This window comes from Saimiri boliviensis, chromosome 2 (assembly GCF_048565385.1).
Source record: "Saimiri boliviensis isolate mSaiBol1 chromosome 2, mSaiBol1.pri, whole genome shotgun sequence".
In the NCBI taxonomy this organism is placed as follows: Eukaryota; Metazoa; Chordata; class Mammalia; order Primates; family Cebidae; genus Saimiri; species Saimiri boliviensis.
In genome coordinates this window covers 39,620,877-39,637,920 of record NC_133450.1, presented here as the reverse complement: position 1 = coordinate 39,637,920, position 17,044 = coordinate 39,620,877, and the positions used below count along the sequence as shown (strand labels likewise).

Here is a 17,044-nt window from a genome sequence, read left to right as displayed (position 1 = left end):
TTTATTTGTTAGCTTTCCATTTTGAGAAAGAAGCTAACTCTGAATCATTCACCCTTCTGAAATCACAGCTTGTTTCCATTCATAATTTAGCTTTTCAATAACAAATCAAGATGCAAATCCATCCCTTAGAGGAGACTTGAATTCTGACGGTTGGCTGTGTCAAAAGTAAACTGGAAATAAACAGCTAACCCTGTAGCATGAATGTTATTACTGAAAGATTAATGATTTCACACACACTGCCTTTTTTTTTTTTTTTTTTTTTTGAGAGACAGGGTCTCTCTGTTAACCAGGGTGGAGTGCAGTGACATGACCAAAGCTCACCGTAACTTTGAACTGGGCTTAGGCAATCCCCCTGCCTCAGCCTTCAAGTAGCTAGGACTTCAGGTGTGCAGTACAATGACCAGCTACTTAATTTTTTTTGGTAGAGAAATTGTCTCGTTATGTTGTACGAGACAACAGTTTAGGCTGCTCTTAAAACTCCTGGCCTCAAGGGATCCTCCCACCTCTCCTTCCCAAAGTACTGAGATTATAGGCATAAGCTACTGAGACTATCCTTTCCCCTCATTTTGATATCTAAATGGACCCTCAAGCATCTAAATATAACCAGTCATGACTTTTCAAAGCTGTCCAAAATATTAAAATGTAATTTAATTTTTTTTTAATAAATGACAAGATAGACAAAAATGCTCACCAAGAAAGTAACTCAGAACAGCATGCTAAGACACTTTTTCTATTTAAATTAACATCAACAGGCTGGACGCATTGGCTCATGTCTGTAATCCCAGCACTTCGGGACGCCAAGGCAGGCGGAATACCTGAGGTCATGAGTTCCAGAACAGCTAGCTTGGCTAACATGGCAAAACCCCGTCGCTACTAAAAATACAAAAATTAGCCCGGCATGGTGGCAGGCGCCTGTAATCCCAGCTACTTGGGAGGCTGAGGCAGGAGAATTGCTTGATCCTGGCAAAGGTTGCAGTGAGTTAAGATCACACCACTGCACTCCAGCCTGGGCGACAGAGCAAGACTCCATCTCGAAAATAAATAAATGAACATCAACAAGGTCTGAAACTGTCACTAACAGAGTTCCCTTTTGTCAAATAGGTTTCCACAAATATGAGTATCCTACCCAGTGTGAGTATGTATAACTTTAGATACCCAACAACTGAAGAACTGAAAACCTATACAACCCAGCTCGAAGACCTGCGCCAAGAAGCAAGTAACCTTCAGGCCCAGGTAGAAGCGGCACACGATGTATTTTCCTCATTGCAGTAACGTAAAGAAAGGAGGCATGAGCCACCAAGCCCAGCCCCACTGCTATTTTTCAGATGCTGTACCTTCTCTTTGTAATCAACCCCTTCAAGCTTCTCTTTTGTGACTTCTTTTCCTTCTCCCTGCTATACTTGATTTCATTAACCGCTTCCTCCTACGTTCGAATGTGGAGGGTGGGAAACAGTGGTAAAGGAGGGAGTGTCATTTATCTGGGACCACACTTTCACCTGGATGGCCCTGCTAAGGGATCCTTCATCTCGTGATTTACCTTTTAGTTCTGTTCAGTACGCAAATAACTACTTAACGATGAGCTTCTTAAACTTGTTTTTCTCCGAGTTTAACGTCGTTTAAGTTTATTTATTTATCTGTTCTGCTACCTAGTTCACAAAGTGTTTGAGGCAACTTATTACAAAAGAATCATAACAAATCATAAACTATAATGGAAACCAGGCAAAATATAGGTCTAGGAAGGCAAAGAATCCTAATTTTTTTTCTTTTTTCCTCTTGACTCAGGAAAATGGGACAGAAGAAATGTATGTCAATTTAGATAAAAAATTGTTTGAACTATTCCTGACCCTCAGTCAGTGCCTCAGCAGTGTGGAGGAGATGCTGCAGATGACCGGGCTTTACCGGGAGGATGGTTCTGACCGGCAGGTGCACTATGAGGTAGGGCACTTCTCATAAGCCCATGTGTCAGCCATTACAGCAGCCCTGTGAGTTAAGCCCGGGTGGAAGCCTCTTGAGGTCAGAGTTCATTCGTTGTCTTCCTTTCCGCTTCAGACACTGGCTCTTGAGTTGAAGAAACTTTATTTGGCGCTGAGTGACAAGAAGGATGATCTTTTGAAAGCCATGACTTGGCCTGGCAGGAACACCAACTTGCTCCTTGAATGTTTTGACAACCTTCAAGTCTGCCTGGAGCACACTCAGGCTGCTGCTGCCTTTAGAAGCAAGTCCCTGAAAGCTGGCCTCGACTACAACCACAGTTTCCAGGTATGATTCCTAGCACACAGCCTGTTTTGGCACTGTTTTAAGTCACAGCATGTACCCCTAATTCTTATTAATTCCTATTCTTGGTGACATTTGTTAGTAAGAATTGCTAAGGGAAATTGTGAGACTCTTCTGTTTGTGGCTCATGGTTGGAGATCCTTTGAAAGAGAACCCCTTTTCAAAGTCTTGGCTGGGCACAGTAGCTCATGCCTGTAATCCCAGCACTTTGGGAGGCCTCAGTGGGTAGATTGCTTGAGCCCAGGAGTTTGAGATCAGCCTGGGTAACATAGATCCCATCTCAAAAAAAAAATTTTTTAAAATTTTTTTAAAAAGAAAAAAAGTCTTGAGTATGAATTTTTTAGGATGAGCTAATATAACGTTTCATTTCTTACATTACATTTAGCCATTTAACAATTAAAATGGGGGGATTTGTATTTGTTTTTCTAGGCTAGAGGGAGACATTAAAGTTTTTGAGCGAAGGAGTGACAATCCGTGTATGTTTCAGGTAGATTCCTCAGCGGTTGTCTAAAGTGAATTGGAGAGAGAGAGACCTGAGGCAGGTAGATGAGTGAGGAAGCTACTAAAATTATCTAAGGAAAAAGAAATGAAACCCAATACTTTCATGAATGAGTCTTGCCCATAAAAATCAAGCCTGAATCTGACCAAGCTTCTAGAATCCAAATAAAACAGACACAAGAAAAGAAGAACAGGTTAAACAGCACAATGGGGTTGCAATCTGCCAAATCCAGCCTGTGGGAAACTACTAAACACATGACCCATTTTTTCACACACACACACGCGCGCGTGCACACACACACACACACACACATTCAAGAAACAAAAAAGAAAGGTGATTGGGGATTCTGCCAATTAAGAGACATCTAAGTTGTATTTATTCATCATGACATGTGGACCTCATTTGGATCCTCGTGGAAACAAATCAAAAAGAAAAATTATAGGCAATTAGGGAAATGTGAATCCTATCTGGGTAGTTAATCACACTAAGGAATTATTGATGACAGGGGAGGAGTATATTGAAGTACTTTTAAAGAGAAGGATCTTTATCTTTTTTTTTTTTTTTTTTTTTTTTTTGAGACGGAGTTTCGCTCTTGTTACCCAGGCTGGAGTGCAATGGCGCGATCTCGGCTCACCGCAATCTCCACCCCCTGGGTTCAGGCGATTCTCCTGCCTCAGCCTCCTGAGTAGCTGGGATTACAGGCACGTGCCACCATGCCCAGCTAGTGTTTTGTATTTTTAGTAGAGACGGGGTTTCACCATGTTGACTGGGATGGTCTCAATCTCTTGACCTCGTGATCCACCCGCCTCGGTCTCCCAAAGTGCTGGGATTACAGGCGTGAGCCACCGCGCCCGGCTATCTTTTAGAAATACATACTGAAATGTATACTGATGAAATGACTTGAGACCTGGGATTTACTTCAAAGTAGCCTGCAGGAAAGGAGATTAGGTACAGTTGAGAGCTGCAGGGAGGATGTAGAGGGAAGAAGGCCAGCCATGAATCAATAATTGTTGAAGTTTAATGCTGATAAAATGGGGATTTCTCTATTTTTTGTATTCGTTTGAAATTTCTAATGTCACAAAAATTATAAAAACCTATTAAATATAAAAAAGGTAATGAAGGCCTAAATGAGATTGCTCAGTTTCCTGCATTTATCTTACAGAATGAAATAAAGAGATTATATGATCAGCTCATTAAAAGTAAGACATCTTTACAACAGTCTTTGAATGAAATCAGTGGCCAGAGTGTGGCTGAACAGCTTCAGGTAACCACGTCAAAATAATCCAGACTGACTTGACTTTGAATCAAAGAGCTTTCTGCGTAAGCCATGCTTCTGAACAACTTCCCTTTGTGAGAAGCAGCAAGGCTTAAGTAAATAAATAAAAAATGAAAACTATGTTGTTGACCTTTTAAGGACATCTCTTAAGTAGTATTTTCTGAAGCACAATGTATCAAAACAACAGGAGACCATTTTCATTTGCCAACCATGAAAAAATATGTGTGCGGTGTTGGTAAGGGGATCGCAAAATGAGACCCTCACCCTCTTCCTAGTGGAGTCCTAATCCGTCCAGCTTCTGGGGATCCTTTGTTTGTATATCAGAATTTTAAACTTAAATACTCTCTCTTCATTTATTTAGCAAATATTAATTGAGGATCCACTACGTTCAGGCACTGTTTGAGGTGCTGAACTTGTACTCTTCCGAAAGAGATAAGACAAGTGCATAAAGATAAATATCTTGGCCAGGCATGGTGGCTCACGCCTGTAATCCCAGCGCTTTGGGAGGCCAAGGCAGGTGGATTACTTGAGGCCAGGAGTTCGAGACCACCCTGGTCAACATGGCAAAACCCATCTGTACTAAAAATACAAAAATTAGCCAGGTGCAGTGGCTCATGGCTGTAGTCCCAGCTACTCAGGAGGCTGAGGCATGATAATTGCTTGAGTCTGGGAGGCAGAGATTGCAGTAAACTGAGATGGCGCCACTGCACTCCAGTCTGGGAGACAGAGCCAGACCTTATCTCAAAAATAAATAAATATATCATAGATATTTAAGGATGGACCTGGCAGTTCTGCTTGAATTAAAAACTGTAAATAGCCCAAAAGTCCACTGAGAGCTGACTGTTACAAAAGCAGGGTACACTCTTAACAATGGCATGCTGTGTGTCTGTTTCAAAGGAGCTAGATCTGTGTATACTGATGTGAAGAGATGCCAAGAGCTAGTAGGTAAGGAGTGCTAGCCTCAGGACAGAATGCCGTGGTACAGTTCATTGAGTTTAAGGATATGCGTGTATACCCCTACTGGTATGGAACACGTTAGGAACTTGGGGCCTCTGGGAAGATTGTTAAGGAGATCAGGAGGTAAGGGGAAGGAACTGGGATTTTCATTTTTCCCTCATCCCTTTCTGTACTATGGAATTCTTTTTAAATGACTGTGTGTACTCCTCTGACTTACTGAAGCGTTTTCTTTTCTTGTATCGTCTCTCACTTAGAAAGCAGATGCACATACAGTGGAGCTGGAGAACTCTGAGAGCCGAGTGGCCAAACTAAGAGACGAAGGGGAGAGGCTTCATTTACCTTACGTTTTACTCCAGGAGATTTACAAATTAGAGGTATGCCTGAGCAGCATTCACTCAGCACTGTGATTGTGAGGAGTCAGACTTTTATTCAACCAACAAAGTTTAGATTTGTCTTCAGTTGTTTCCCTGGTTGGATGAGAATGCATGTGTGCACCTGTTCTTCTCTTTTCAGGAGGTACTTGACGGTATGTGGGGAATCCTAAGAGCCAGGTACGCAGAACTCAGCGGCCCTGTCGTCACTGAGAGCCAGCAGGATGCTTTGTTGCAAGGTGTGGTGGAACTGGTGAAGATTGGGAAGGAAAAGCTTGCTTATGACCACTTGAAGCAAAGCAAAAGCAAAGTGGCATTACAGGCTCAAATAGAAAATCACAAGGTGAGACACACGGGTTGGATGACCCCTTCATAGACCAAAATCTTAAGTTTTTTTCTGACTGGAAACAGAAAGGACCCATTTTTCTTCTTTGTTGAAATTTAAGCTGTTCATTCTTCTAATAAACATCTATTAGAGTGCTTAATGTGTACCAGGAACCCTCGTACACTCTAGGAATTTGGGTTATGAATAAAAACAGAGATACTTTCTTATAATGATGGAGCTTTCAGCTGATTGGGAAGACAAATGTTTATCAACAAGTCTTCAAACAAATTTAAAATTAAAACGAGGATACATTCTGTGAGAGCGTTTAATAGCAGAAAGTGACAGGAAAGTTAGAAAAGGCTTTGCCGAGAACTAGAATCAAAGGAAGGTATAGTATTCTGCAATATGAGACTATAGTAAATCCTTTCATTTTTAAAAGTCATTAAACAAAAACCTCCTGATCACCAACTAAAGATAAAGAGTAATCTCGGTGCTAACAATTAAAAATGTGTAAGACAGTCCCTACCTGAGGGATGCTTACAGTTTAGCATTTGGAAGGTAGAGCTTAGTCTAAGAAAAATTGAAAGATAAATATTGTATGAAGGATGGAGAGGAAGAGGAGAAATTAATATTGATTATCTACAGCAGGCGTCCCCAGACTTTTTACACAGGGGGCCAGTTCACTGTCCCTCAGACCGTTGGAGGGCCGCCACATACTGTGCTCCTCTCACTGACCACCAGTGAAAGAGGTGCCCCTTCCTGAAGTGCGGCGGGGGGCCGGATAAATGGCCTCAGGGGGCCGCATGCGGCCTACGGGCCGTAGTTTGGGGACACCTGATCTACAGTGTGCCAGGCCCCTTGCTAGGTGCTTTTATAAACATCTCTATGTATATGTCCTTTTTGAGGCTGAGGAGAAGGGACTCACATAATATTGCGGGGTCCCTCCAGACAACTGGAGAAGGCAGTACATGGAGAAGAACCATGTGAAATAAAACCTTCCTGTTGAAAGGTTCTTGAAGTACAAATACAGAAACAGGACTTGAAGGATAAATGTCCAGGATTCCTATACACCCCCATTAGCAAATTCCCTTTATTTAATCATTTTCTTCAGTAGAAGTTAAAGCTGGGGTTAAGGGGCCCTGTCTTTTGACTATGTGGGCTGCTTGAATTTATTTGCACATCTATCTGTCCAACTTGTCTTGAAATTCATCAACCACGGTGGCATCTGTTTTTTTTTGTTTGTTTGTCGTTTGTTTGTTTAAGAGACAGGGTTTCTCTGGTTTCCAGGCTGTAGTGCAGTGGTGTAATCATAGCTCATTGTAGCCTTGAAATCCTGGTCTCAAGCGATCTTCTCACCTGAGCCTCCTGAGTAGCTGAGAGTAATGATGTGTGCCACCATACCTAGCTGGCATCTATCTTTTTGTAACATTTAAAGAATTCAAAACAACTGATTTAGAAAGATCTATCTGGAAATTGAAATTGACTGAAAAAAAAAGTTTGCATTTAAAATGAATTATTTTGTGGAAAATAATGCTGAAGGATAATACTTCTTTATAATTTGTTAAAGTTCCACTAATGTTCAAAGACTAAGAGTTTGGGTTTTTTGAGGTGGAGTCTTGCTGCCTCACCCAGGCTAGAGTGGGTACAGTGGCACGATCCCAGCTCACTGCAACCCTCGCCTCCCAGGTTCAAATGATTCTCCTGTCTCAGTCTCCCAAGTAACTGGGATTACGGGTGTCCACCACCACGCCCAGCTAATTTTTGCATTTTGCTAGAGATGGGGTTTTGCCATGTTGGCCAGACTGGTAAATTTTCTTTTTGTATTCTCGTATATTTGACTGTACACGAATGTCCTGGGATTTTGGATTTAAAACAAAAATAGCTGGATATAATGTTGAAGTAACTTGGTTTTTAAGATTTTCACAATTTCAAAATAAATATTAAAAACCTTTTTCATCTCATAGGTTTTTTTCCAGAAGCTTGTTGCTGACATGTTGTTGATCCAAACATACTCTGCCAAAATACTTCCTTCTTTATTGCAAAAGAGAGAGACATTTTGGGCAGAACAAGTAACAGAAGTTAAAATACTCGAAGAAAAGTCACGCCAACGTGGTATGAAGCTGCAGAGTTTGCTGCAGGTATTTGGATTTTGTAAACATTATACTGAAGCTGGGAATTCCTGATTTTGTATCACCAGAACAGGTATTGAAAAGTATCTGGTTATCATTAAGCTGTACTTAAATGTAAGCCTGACGGTGAGGAAGGTGGACCCCTGCTCAGGTTCCGAGGCCACTCCCTAAGCAAAGGCTGGCTGGTATTTCCCTTACGGAAATTTGGGATGGTACTGCGTCTCTCTGCCACTTAGGTTCGTGTATGAATAAGCAAAACGATAAGCACTTTGAGATCTTGAATGAGATCATTTGGGTGAAACAGTTACCGATTTGGAAACTGTACTAAAAGAGAACAGGCCCAGAGGTCCTAAAATGGATTCAGGATATTTTGTCTAAATTCAAAGAAGAAAATGAAGCATGTGTAAAGCTCCTTCTCTGTTTTAAGCCATTCCGCTCACACCTTTCACAGCCAATGTTAGTAAAGAAAAACAGGGAATAAAGAAAAAAGGAAGCAAATGTTCAACTTGATAATGTAATATGGTATTATTATGTATCAACTTGATAATGTAATATGGTATAAACAACATTTATCTTCTAGTTTGTTTGTCAAGTTGGTGTTTTTAATATTTCATGGTATTTTTTAAAGACTCTGTGGACCCCGTGAGTGTCCTATAAAAGCCAAATGAGCCACTGTGTGAATAGATATGGCAATTAGTGAGGTGGTTATTTTTCTAACAGATGATGTCTGGAGTCAGTAACTCGGCTTGGTGGTGTGTTGGGATCCTAGACAGAGGTGGGTGTCCATGGAAATGGGGCAAGCTAGAAGAACAGCAGACTAGGGCTGAGGCAGTTGTCGTCCCCGGATAAAGTGTAAGCCTATACTCCTCAAAGAGGCCTTGGGCAGGCCTGTGCTTAAAGTGACACGGGAGTTTGGTGAACTTGGGCTTGGGCTGGGAGAGCAAGAGGAGCCTGATAAGAGCTGCTGTTGAACGAGGGTCTAAAAGTTAGCTCTTTGGCTTTCTTACTAAGAGAAAGGCTCTCTTGTGGCTCTGAGGTCTCTACAGAGTTGCTAGGAGTATCACTTTAACTTCATTGTGTCACCCCTTTAGTCATGTTACCCAGTTTGGCAGGGCAAGCATCAAACACTAATGCCAGCTGGGATTCTTCTTAAACCTTGTCCTCAAAGGCAATGGAATTATTTTCCATTAGATGCTGAGCTCTTACCAGGGTGGGTTACATCTCTCAGACACGCCCCTGGAATCTGTGCTTTAATTTTGTGTGGTCTTGGTGTTCATTTTTGTTTTGTGATTAATTGTGGTGTTATCTGGAACCAGTCTAGTAAATGGCTCCCACTGATTTTATGTCTTTGATTCTCCAGAAATGGGAAGAGTTTGATGAAAACTATGCATCTCTTGAAAAGGACCTGGAGATTCTTCTGTCTACATTGCCCTCTGTGAGTTTGGTGGAAGAAACTGAGGAAAGATTAGTGGAAAGGATTTCATTTTACCAGGTATTTTTCTTCCATTTCAGTTATCAAAGGCATGTACATAGTACTTTGTGTTTTACATTTATTTTGACTAAATGGTTTGATTTTGAAGGTTTGAATTCAAACAAAACATTCATCACACAACTCACTGTTGAATGCATTCAGGGAGACTGCAGCTTTCAGCATGAACTGCTCAGTATACCATATGTCTGGCTTTGGGGAGAGGACCTTGTTAGAGTCGTGGCTCCCATCACTTATCACTTCTGTGACCTTGCTGTCCCTAAGCCTCAGTTTCTTTGTGGAATGTGGCCATTCTACCTGTCTCTGGAAGTGAATGCCATTGAGCTACTCGTGTGGAAATGAGCTGAAGAATGGGAAGAACTTTGTCAGCCTTTAGCCTCTAAACATGTATTTAGTTTTATTCCTTTTTGTTTGTTTGTTTGTTTGAGAGAGTTTCACTCTTGTTGCCGGGGCTGGAGTGCAATGGGGTGATCTCGGCTCACTGCAACCTCTGCCTCCCAGATTCAGGTGATTGTCCTGCCTCAGCCTCCCGAGTCGCTTGGATTACAGGCATGCACCAACACGCCCGGCTCATTTTGTATTTTTAGTAGACACTGGGTTTCTCCATGTTGGTCAGGCTGGTCTCGAACTCCCAACCTCAGGTGATCCGACCCCCTTGGCCTCCCTAGGTGCTGGATTACTGGCATGAACCACTGTGCCCGGCCTAGTTTTATTCCTACAGCAAAGTCCTGACTGGATGTAACCCATGAGACAGAGGAGTAATCTTACGTGTCAGCAGCATTATAAAAACACCTCAAACTTTTCAACTTAGTGTGTGTAACTTTTAGTATTATTATCATCTGTCTTCGTGTCTGTAATTTTGGTGCCAATGAAAAGATAAAACCTTAAAATGGGTTTCAAGTGGCATTGAGAACACATACAACAAGATAAAAAGAAGTTTTAAGTCTTTCCACCAGGAGGGTAAACTGTTTAATTTTAACTTTAGAATATACGCGGTCAGAATCTGAGTTGTGCGGCTAGAGGCAGTTATCACGTATCAACTTTAAAACTTCAGAAGCACGGCCAGGCGCAGCGGCTCACGCCTGTAATCCCAGCACTTTGGGAGGCCGAGGCAGGTGGATCACGAGGTCAAGAGATCAAGACCATCCTGGTCAACATGGTGAAACCCCGTCTCTACTAAAAATACAAAAAAAAACTATCTGGGCATGGTGGTGCATGCCTATAATCCCAGCTACTCAGGAGGCTGAGGCAGGAGATTTGCCTGAACCCAGGAGGCGGAGGTTGCAGTGAGCCGAGATCGCGCCATTGCACTCCAGCCTGGGTAACAAGCAAAAACTCCATTAAAAAAAAAAACAACAAAAAAACTTCAGAAGCACATTTATCACCTGAATGAACTAGGTGGAAAATGAAAGCAGGAAATACTTGCATAGCCCTCTCTTCCATGGAGGTGTTTCAGGATAAAAAACATTTTCCAGAGGCTGGGGCACTGTGTACACTCTCCAGATGCCTGGAAAGCTACAGCTGGTCTCATTGCCACCTTATTAATTATATTGAGCCTAACTCTAAGGTAAATCTGGGTCCTCTGGGGTGAGTGGTAGTGGGGGTGAGGGGAGTACTGTTTTGCTCTTTGTTAGTCTTGGGATGCAGAAAGTATCATCTAAACAGCTGAAAGAATGCAATTGAAAACAGTATTTTAAGGGTTATTATTTTAAGCACCAATCTAATAGCCAACCTAATATGAGTGTGATTATTTCCTCCAGAAGTGACCATGTCTGTTAAAATGTGTGATTCTATTAGGTTTGAAATATTAAAAAGAATTGTTCTAAGACTTTTAAATAAATTTGCCAGACTAAAGAAAGACATAGCTTGTAAAGCCTATCTCCTGTTATAGACTTTATAGGCCATTCTGAGTTCAGAGTCAAGGAAAGGGTTGTGTGACTCTGACAGATGTCATCATCTTGATCAGCGGATGTCTGTGGGGCTTGGAACCTAGGGGTTGTGTGGCTTTGAAGTTGAACAAACCTGTGTTCAAATGCTGGCTCAGCCTAATGACCCGTGCACAGACTGTCTCCCATGCATAAAACGGGTGAATTAGGCCGGGCATGGTGGCTCATGCCTATAAGCCTAGCACTTTAGGAGGCCGAGGCTGGCAGATAACTTGAGGTCAGGAGTTTGAGACCAGCCTGGCCAGTATGGTAAAACCCCATCTCTACTAAAAATACAAACATTAGCCAGGCATGATGGTGCATCCCTGTAATCCCACCTACTCGGGAGGCTGAGGCAGGAGAATCACTGGAACCCTGGAGGCGGTGGCTGCAGTGAACCGAGATCACGCTGCTGCACTCCATCCTGGGTGACAGAGCGAGAATTCATCTCAAAAAAAAAAAAAAAAAAAAGGTGAGTTAAGACTTTTCAGAGATGTTTTAAAGATAAAAGAATCTGGCGCTTAGAAAATTAGACTGATTTTTTTTTTCTTATAATACAGATTTTGCGTGTTTCATTTTCATTCTAGCCCACACAGGCTCAGAAAGTGGGAGTGAATTACAAATGGGAGTGGTGGAAAGGGCCATGGAAGTAGAATGTTTTGGTTTTGGTTTTGGTTTTTGAGACAGAGTTTCGCTCTGTCGCCCAGGCTGGAGTGCAGTGTTGCAATCTCAGCTCACTGCAACTTCTGCCTCCTGGTTCAAGCAGTTCTCCTGTCTCAGTGTCCAGAGTAGCTGAGACTACAGGCACGCGCCACCACACGCAGCTAATTTTTTTGTATTTTTAGTAGAGACTGTGTTTTACCATATTGGCCAGGCTGATCTCAAACTGGTTTTCACCATGTGGGCTACACTGGTCTTGATCTCCTGACCTCAGGATCCACCCGCCTCGGCCTCCCAAAGTCCTGGTCTTATACAGGCATGAGCCACCATGCCCAGCCTTTTTTGGTTACTTTTTCTTTTTTACCCTGAACCACATGGAATGGACTTCTTTGGTAATTTTTTTAAATGCCTAGTTAAAAAATAGCAAACTTGTTTTGATAATTATATTTTAAGATTAAACAAGTGTCAGGATAAATGGCATTAGCTGAATCCAGCTGTGTTAGATAAATACCTTTAGACGGACTTCAAAGAATTTCATTTTTCTTTCCATGAAGTTGGATTAATGATGTGCTGTCTGTTTTATTTCTCTAAAGTTTTCTTCCTTTCTCTCTACTGAATCTTTATATTCAGTAGAAGACCCTGAAAATAAATTTTTCTGCCTACGATTTGCATCTCATGGGTGATAGAGAAATACTGTTTTATTTATCCTCTTCCTATCTAAGTCACCATCTAAAGCACTGCTGTTGGGGGCAGGCAGAACAGAAATAAGGAACATCTGCTGAGTCTGCAATCAGGGGTGGTGGGACTGAGCTGAGGGAAAAGGAGAAGGGAGTAAGCTCTCAGCACAGTCAGCTGCTGCTCTGTTCCAGCCACCCTTTGCCACATGAGATGCAAACCAACGATTGCTAGGTCTTCCAGTTTTCCCAGAGACACTGGCAATCCTGATTATTAGGTAAGATTTCCTGATTTTTCAAATTGATCTTGAGGTTACACAAAACCTGTCTGTGAACTCAGCGTGGCCTGTAGACTGCCAGCTTCTTTGTTTTGTTTTTGTTTGTATGAAATAAATCTATAGAGTTGATTTGGTTTGTTTGTTTAAGACAGAGTCTCACTCTGTCACTCAGGCTGGAGTGCAGTGGTGTGATCTCAGCTGACCACAGCCTCTGCCTCCTGGGTTCAAGCAGTTCTGTTTCAGCCTCCTGAGTAGCTAGGATTATGGGCACGTGCCACCACACCTATCTAATTTTTTGTATTTTTAGTAGAAATGGGGTTTCACCATGTTGGTCAGGCTGGTGTCAAATTGCTGACCTCAAGTGATCTGCCTGCCTCAGCCCCACAAAGTACTGGAATTACAGGCATGAGCCACCACCTCCAACCAGTAGGGCTACAGAGTTGAATCTATGCTCTAGAAATGCAGGATGGGATACTGATCATGAAGGTGACCCATTGGCCATTAATCATGCATCCAGTCAGGCTATAGTCTTGCAGGTGGGGAAGTGTTTATGTTTCATCCATAGACACAAGTGTCAGTTTAAAACGAAGTATTTGTGAATAGCTTAGTAGACTTTATTTTTTAAATAATTCATTTTGTGACTTTACTTTTTATTAGCAAATAAAGAGAAACATTGGTGGAAAACACGCTCGGCTTTACCAAACTCTGAACGAAGGCAAACAATTGGTGGCGTCTGTGAGCTGTCCTGAATTAGAGGGCCAGATCGCAAAACTGGAAGAGCAGTGGTTGTCCCTGAACAAGAAAATTGACCATGAGCTCCACAGGCTCCAAACACTTGTCAAGCATCTGCTCAGGTCTGCCTTTTTGGGGGTGGATTGGCTTCACATTGCGCTGCGGAGAAAGACCTCAGGGATTCTGGAGTCAGCTAAATTTTACCTGCAACCCACCTTATGCTATTTTTTTCTCGGGCATTTGGGTCCCTCTTCTGGGCTAAACGCAATGTAGAATCTCTGATGGTTTGCTAGGCACAGCATTAAATGTGATCAGTGTGCTGGGATCGTTTTGTTTGTTTTGTTGTTGTTGTTTGGAGGCAGAGTCTTACTCTGTCACCCAGGCTGGAGTGCAATAGCACAGCCCACTGCAGCCTTGAACTCCTGAGCTCAAGTGATCCTCCTGCCTCCGCCTCCCAAGTTGCTGGGACTACAGGCATAGACCACCATGGCCGGCTAATTTTATAAAATTTTTGTAGAGACAGAGTCTCACTTTGTTGCCCAGAGTGGTCTCAAGCTCCTGGCCTCGGGCAGTCCTCCTGCCTCAGCTTCCCGAGATGGTGGGATTACAAGTGTGAGCTACTGCACTCAGCCGGTTAACACATTTCTATAGAGCTAGGAATTATGTTATAAAATATACGTAGGTTACCTTTATACCACGATAATGCTCTTTCTTACCCTCTTCCAAAAGTTTTAAAATTAAAAAAATTAAATGATTAACAATAGTTTGAAATAGGCTTTTGAGTTCTTCGGAGAATTTCTTGTGCTTAGTTTATGTAATCTTGAACCATGTGAGGAAGGAGGAGAACATAGAACATTTAAATGTTTTTCTCATCCCTGCCTCTTAACCTAAGGCTGTTTAAAAGTTACGAGAAAGGCAGAATTTTGTTTGGATATTTTCGCTACCTCGGGCAATTATGTTGGTGTTCAGTCAAGAGCAGTTTGTTGTTATGCAGCTTATACAAATGCTGGGGGTGTGGGGGGGAGGCGAGTATGTGTATATGTATGTAAAATTTTATTTTATAAAAATTTTATATGTATATATAATTTTATTTTATTTTTTTTTTGAGACAGGGTCTCACTCTGTCGCCCAGGCTGGAGTGCAGTGACATCACGGCTCATTGCAGCCTTAACCTCCTGGGCTCAAGCAATCTTGACACCTCAGCCTCCCAAATAGCTGGGACCACAGGCAGATGCCACGATGCCCACCTAATTTTTGTGTTTTTTATAGAGATGGGGTTTTGCCATGTTCCCCAGGCTGGTCTCAAATTCCTGGGCTCAAGGTTTCTTCCCACCTTGGCCTCCCAAAATGCTGGGATTATAGGAGTAAGCCAGTGTGCCTGGCCTATATTTTTCCTATAAATGAATTTATAGAAGACAATTGATGAATAAAAATAATCTCTGCCCCTTCATTGGGTGTAATTTTGTATAGCTGTAATACAAATTATAAAAGAGGCCGGGCGTGGTGGCTCAAGCCTGTGATCCCAGCACTTTGGGAGGCCGAGGTGGGTGGATCACGAGGTCAAGAGATCGAGACCATCCTGGTCAACATGGTGAAACCCCGTCTCTACTAAAAATACAAAAAAGTAGCTGGGCATGGTGGCGCTTGTCTGTAGTCCCAGCTACTCGGGAGGCTGAGGCAGGAGAATTGCCTGAACCCAGGAGGCGGAGGTTGCGGTGAGCCGAGATCGCACCATTGCACTCCAGCCTGGGTAACAAGAGCGAAACTCCCGTCTCAAAAAAAAAATTTAAAAAAGTGCCTTAGGCTTTAAGATCTTCATTGCTTTTTTGTCTTGTTTTGTTGTGTTGTGTTTTTTTGAGACAGAGTCTCACTCTGTTGCCCAGGCCGGAGTGCAGTGGCATGACCTCAGCTTACTGCAACCTCTGCCTCCCAGGTTCAAGTGATTCTCCCGCCTCAGCTTCCTGAGTAGCTGGGACTACAGACGTGTGCGACCATGCCTGGCTATTTTTTTGTATTTCTTAGTAGAGACAGGGTTTCACCATGTTAGCCAGGCTGGTCTTGAACTGCTGACCCAGGCAATCCACCTGCCTCAGCCTCCCAAAGTTCTGGAATTACAGGCATGAGCCACTGCACCTGGCCTAAAATATTCATTGATCTTGCTGAGCTATAATGAAGAGAGTCCTAGAAAACGCCAGGGGCATCAGTTTTGGGGCATGGCATAAAACATGATATAATCCTTATTATCATGATATTCTGAATGTTAGGACTGATCAACACAGGAAAACTGAAAAGAAGAAAATTTGCTGGTGATGCATATCATTATCGGAGTATGTTTCTCATCTGCCTTCTCTCTCACCTTTCTTCTGTTAGTTATAACAGAGATTCGGATCAGTTAACCAAGTGGTTGGAATCTTCCCAGCATACTCTGAATTACTGGAAAGAACAGTCCCTCAATGTGTCTCAGGACTTGTATACAATCAGAAGCAACATCAACAATTTTTTTGTAAGTTGTAATAGCACATGTTCAGTTAATTACTGGCCAGAAATAGGTATCAAGGAAAAAGCATCAAGGTTAATGTGATAGTCTTCGTATTTATTTGTGGATAAGACTTGGGCGAATAGCAGCTATGGTCTTCAAACAGAACTATTTGTCTATACTGTTCATTTATAATGATAAAATGTATTTTTAATTGACCCTGTAAAATATATATAAATTTAAAACTTGCTGACATGGGTCATGTTTTACAAATACAGAAAATACCCCTGATCAAGACCCACAAACAATTTTTTAAGGTTATTGACTTACAAATGTTAACAATACATGCATAGTTTTAAATTATTGTAAACAAAATTGATATTTCTAAAAAGTTTTTGTTTCATTGTTTTGAGATGTTTTTTGGGAAAAAAATTCAAAAATATCCCCCAAACTTCGGGGGAAATAAAAAGGTATTACTCTTGTAATTACGAAATGATTATTTGTCAATGCACTTATGAAGCATACGTAGTCTTTTCCATTAGACTTTTCTCAGTTTTTTCCATTTTTCATACTTTGTAGCTATGGTTGCTCACTTTGGTATTAAAATATAAATGTTTCTCAGCGTACTTGAAAGAATCTATACATAGGAAAGATTTAAATATTTTAATTATAAACTTGTTGCAAGTAATTTATTTAATATGTACTTGGTGTTGGGTTCCATAGTTTATTGTAAAACTTACCATTTAAATAATTACTTGTCTATTTTTAAAAATACTAACCCACTGGGTTATAAGCTTTTTGAAGGGTATCCATTCCATCTCTTTTGTTCTCCTCTGTGTATCTGATAACTGACAGTAGGATAAAAGGGTGTATGTGTGTGTGTGTGTGTGTGTGTGTGTGTGTGTGTGTGTATGTGTGTGCGCGCGCATGTGTGTGTACACATTCAAATATTTACTATGTTTAATTTCCAACTCTAGCC

At 41.7% G+C, this 17,044-nt stretch overlaps 1 protein-coding gene across 8 annotated transcripts in view; it reads left to right on the top strand.

The window, feature by feature from the left end:
* SYNE2 (spectrin repeat containing nuclear envelope protein 2) overlaps positions 1-17,044 on the top strand; it is a 390,475-nt gene that overhangs the window by 280,560 nt on the left and 92,871 nt on the right. For all 8 annotated transcript variants that reach the window (XM_074393137.1, XM_074393136.1, XM_074393135.1 and 5 more), the window contains 10 exons: positions 1,102-1,233; positions 1,783-1,935; positions 2,050-2,259; positions 3,936-4,037; positions 5,261-5,380; positions 5,520-5,720; positions 7,667-7,840; positions 9,192-9,323; positions 13,515-13,711; positions 15,960-16,092. In XM_074393137.1, the coding sequence (XP_074249238.1) occupies positions 1,102-1,233; positions 1,783-1,935; positions 2,050-2,259; positions 3,936-4,037; positions 5,261-5,380; positions 5,520-5,720; positions 7,667-7,840; positions 9,192-9,323; positions 13,515-13,711; positions 15,960-16,092 (1,554 nt within the window). The remainder of the gene's footprint in view (positions 1-1,101; positions 1,234-1,782; positions 1,936-2,049; positions 2,260-3,935; positions 4,038-5,260; positions 5,381-5,519; positions 5,721-7,666; positions 7,841-9,191; positions 9,324-13,514; positions 13,712-15,959; positions 16,093-17,044) is intronic.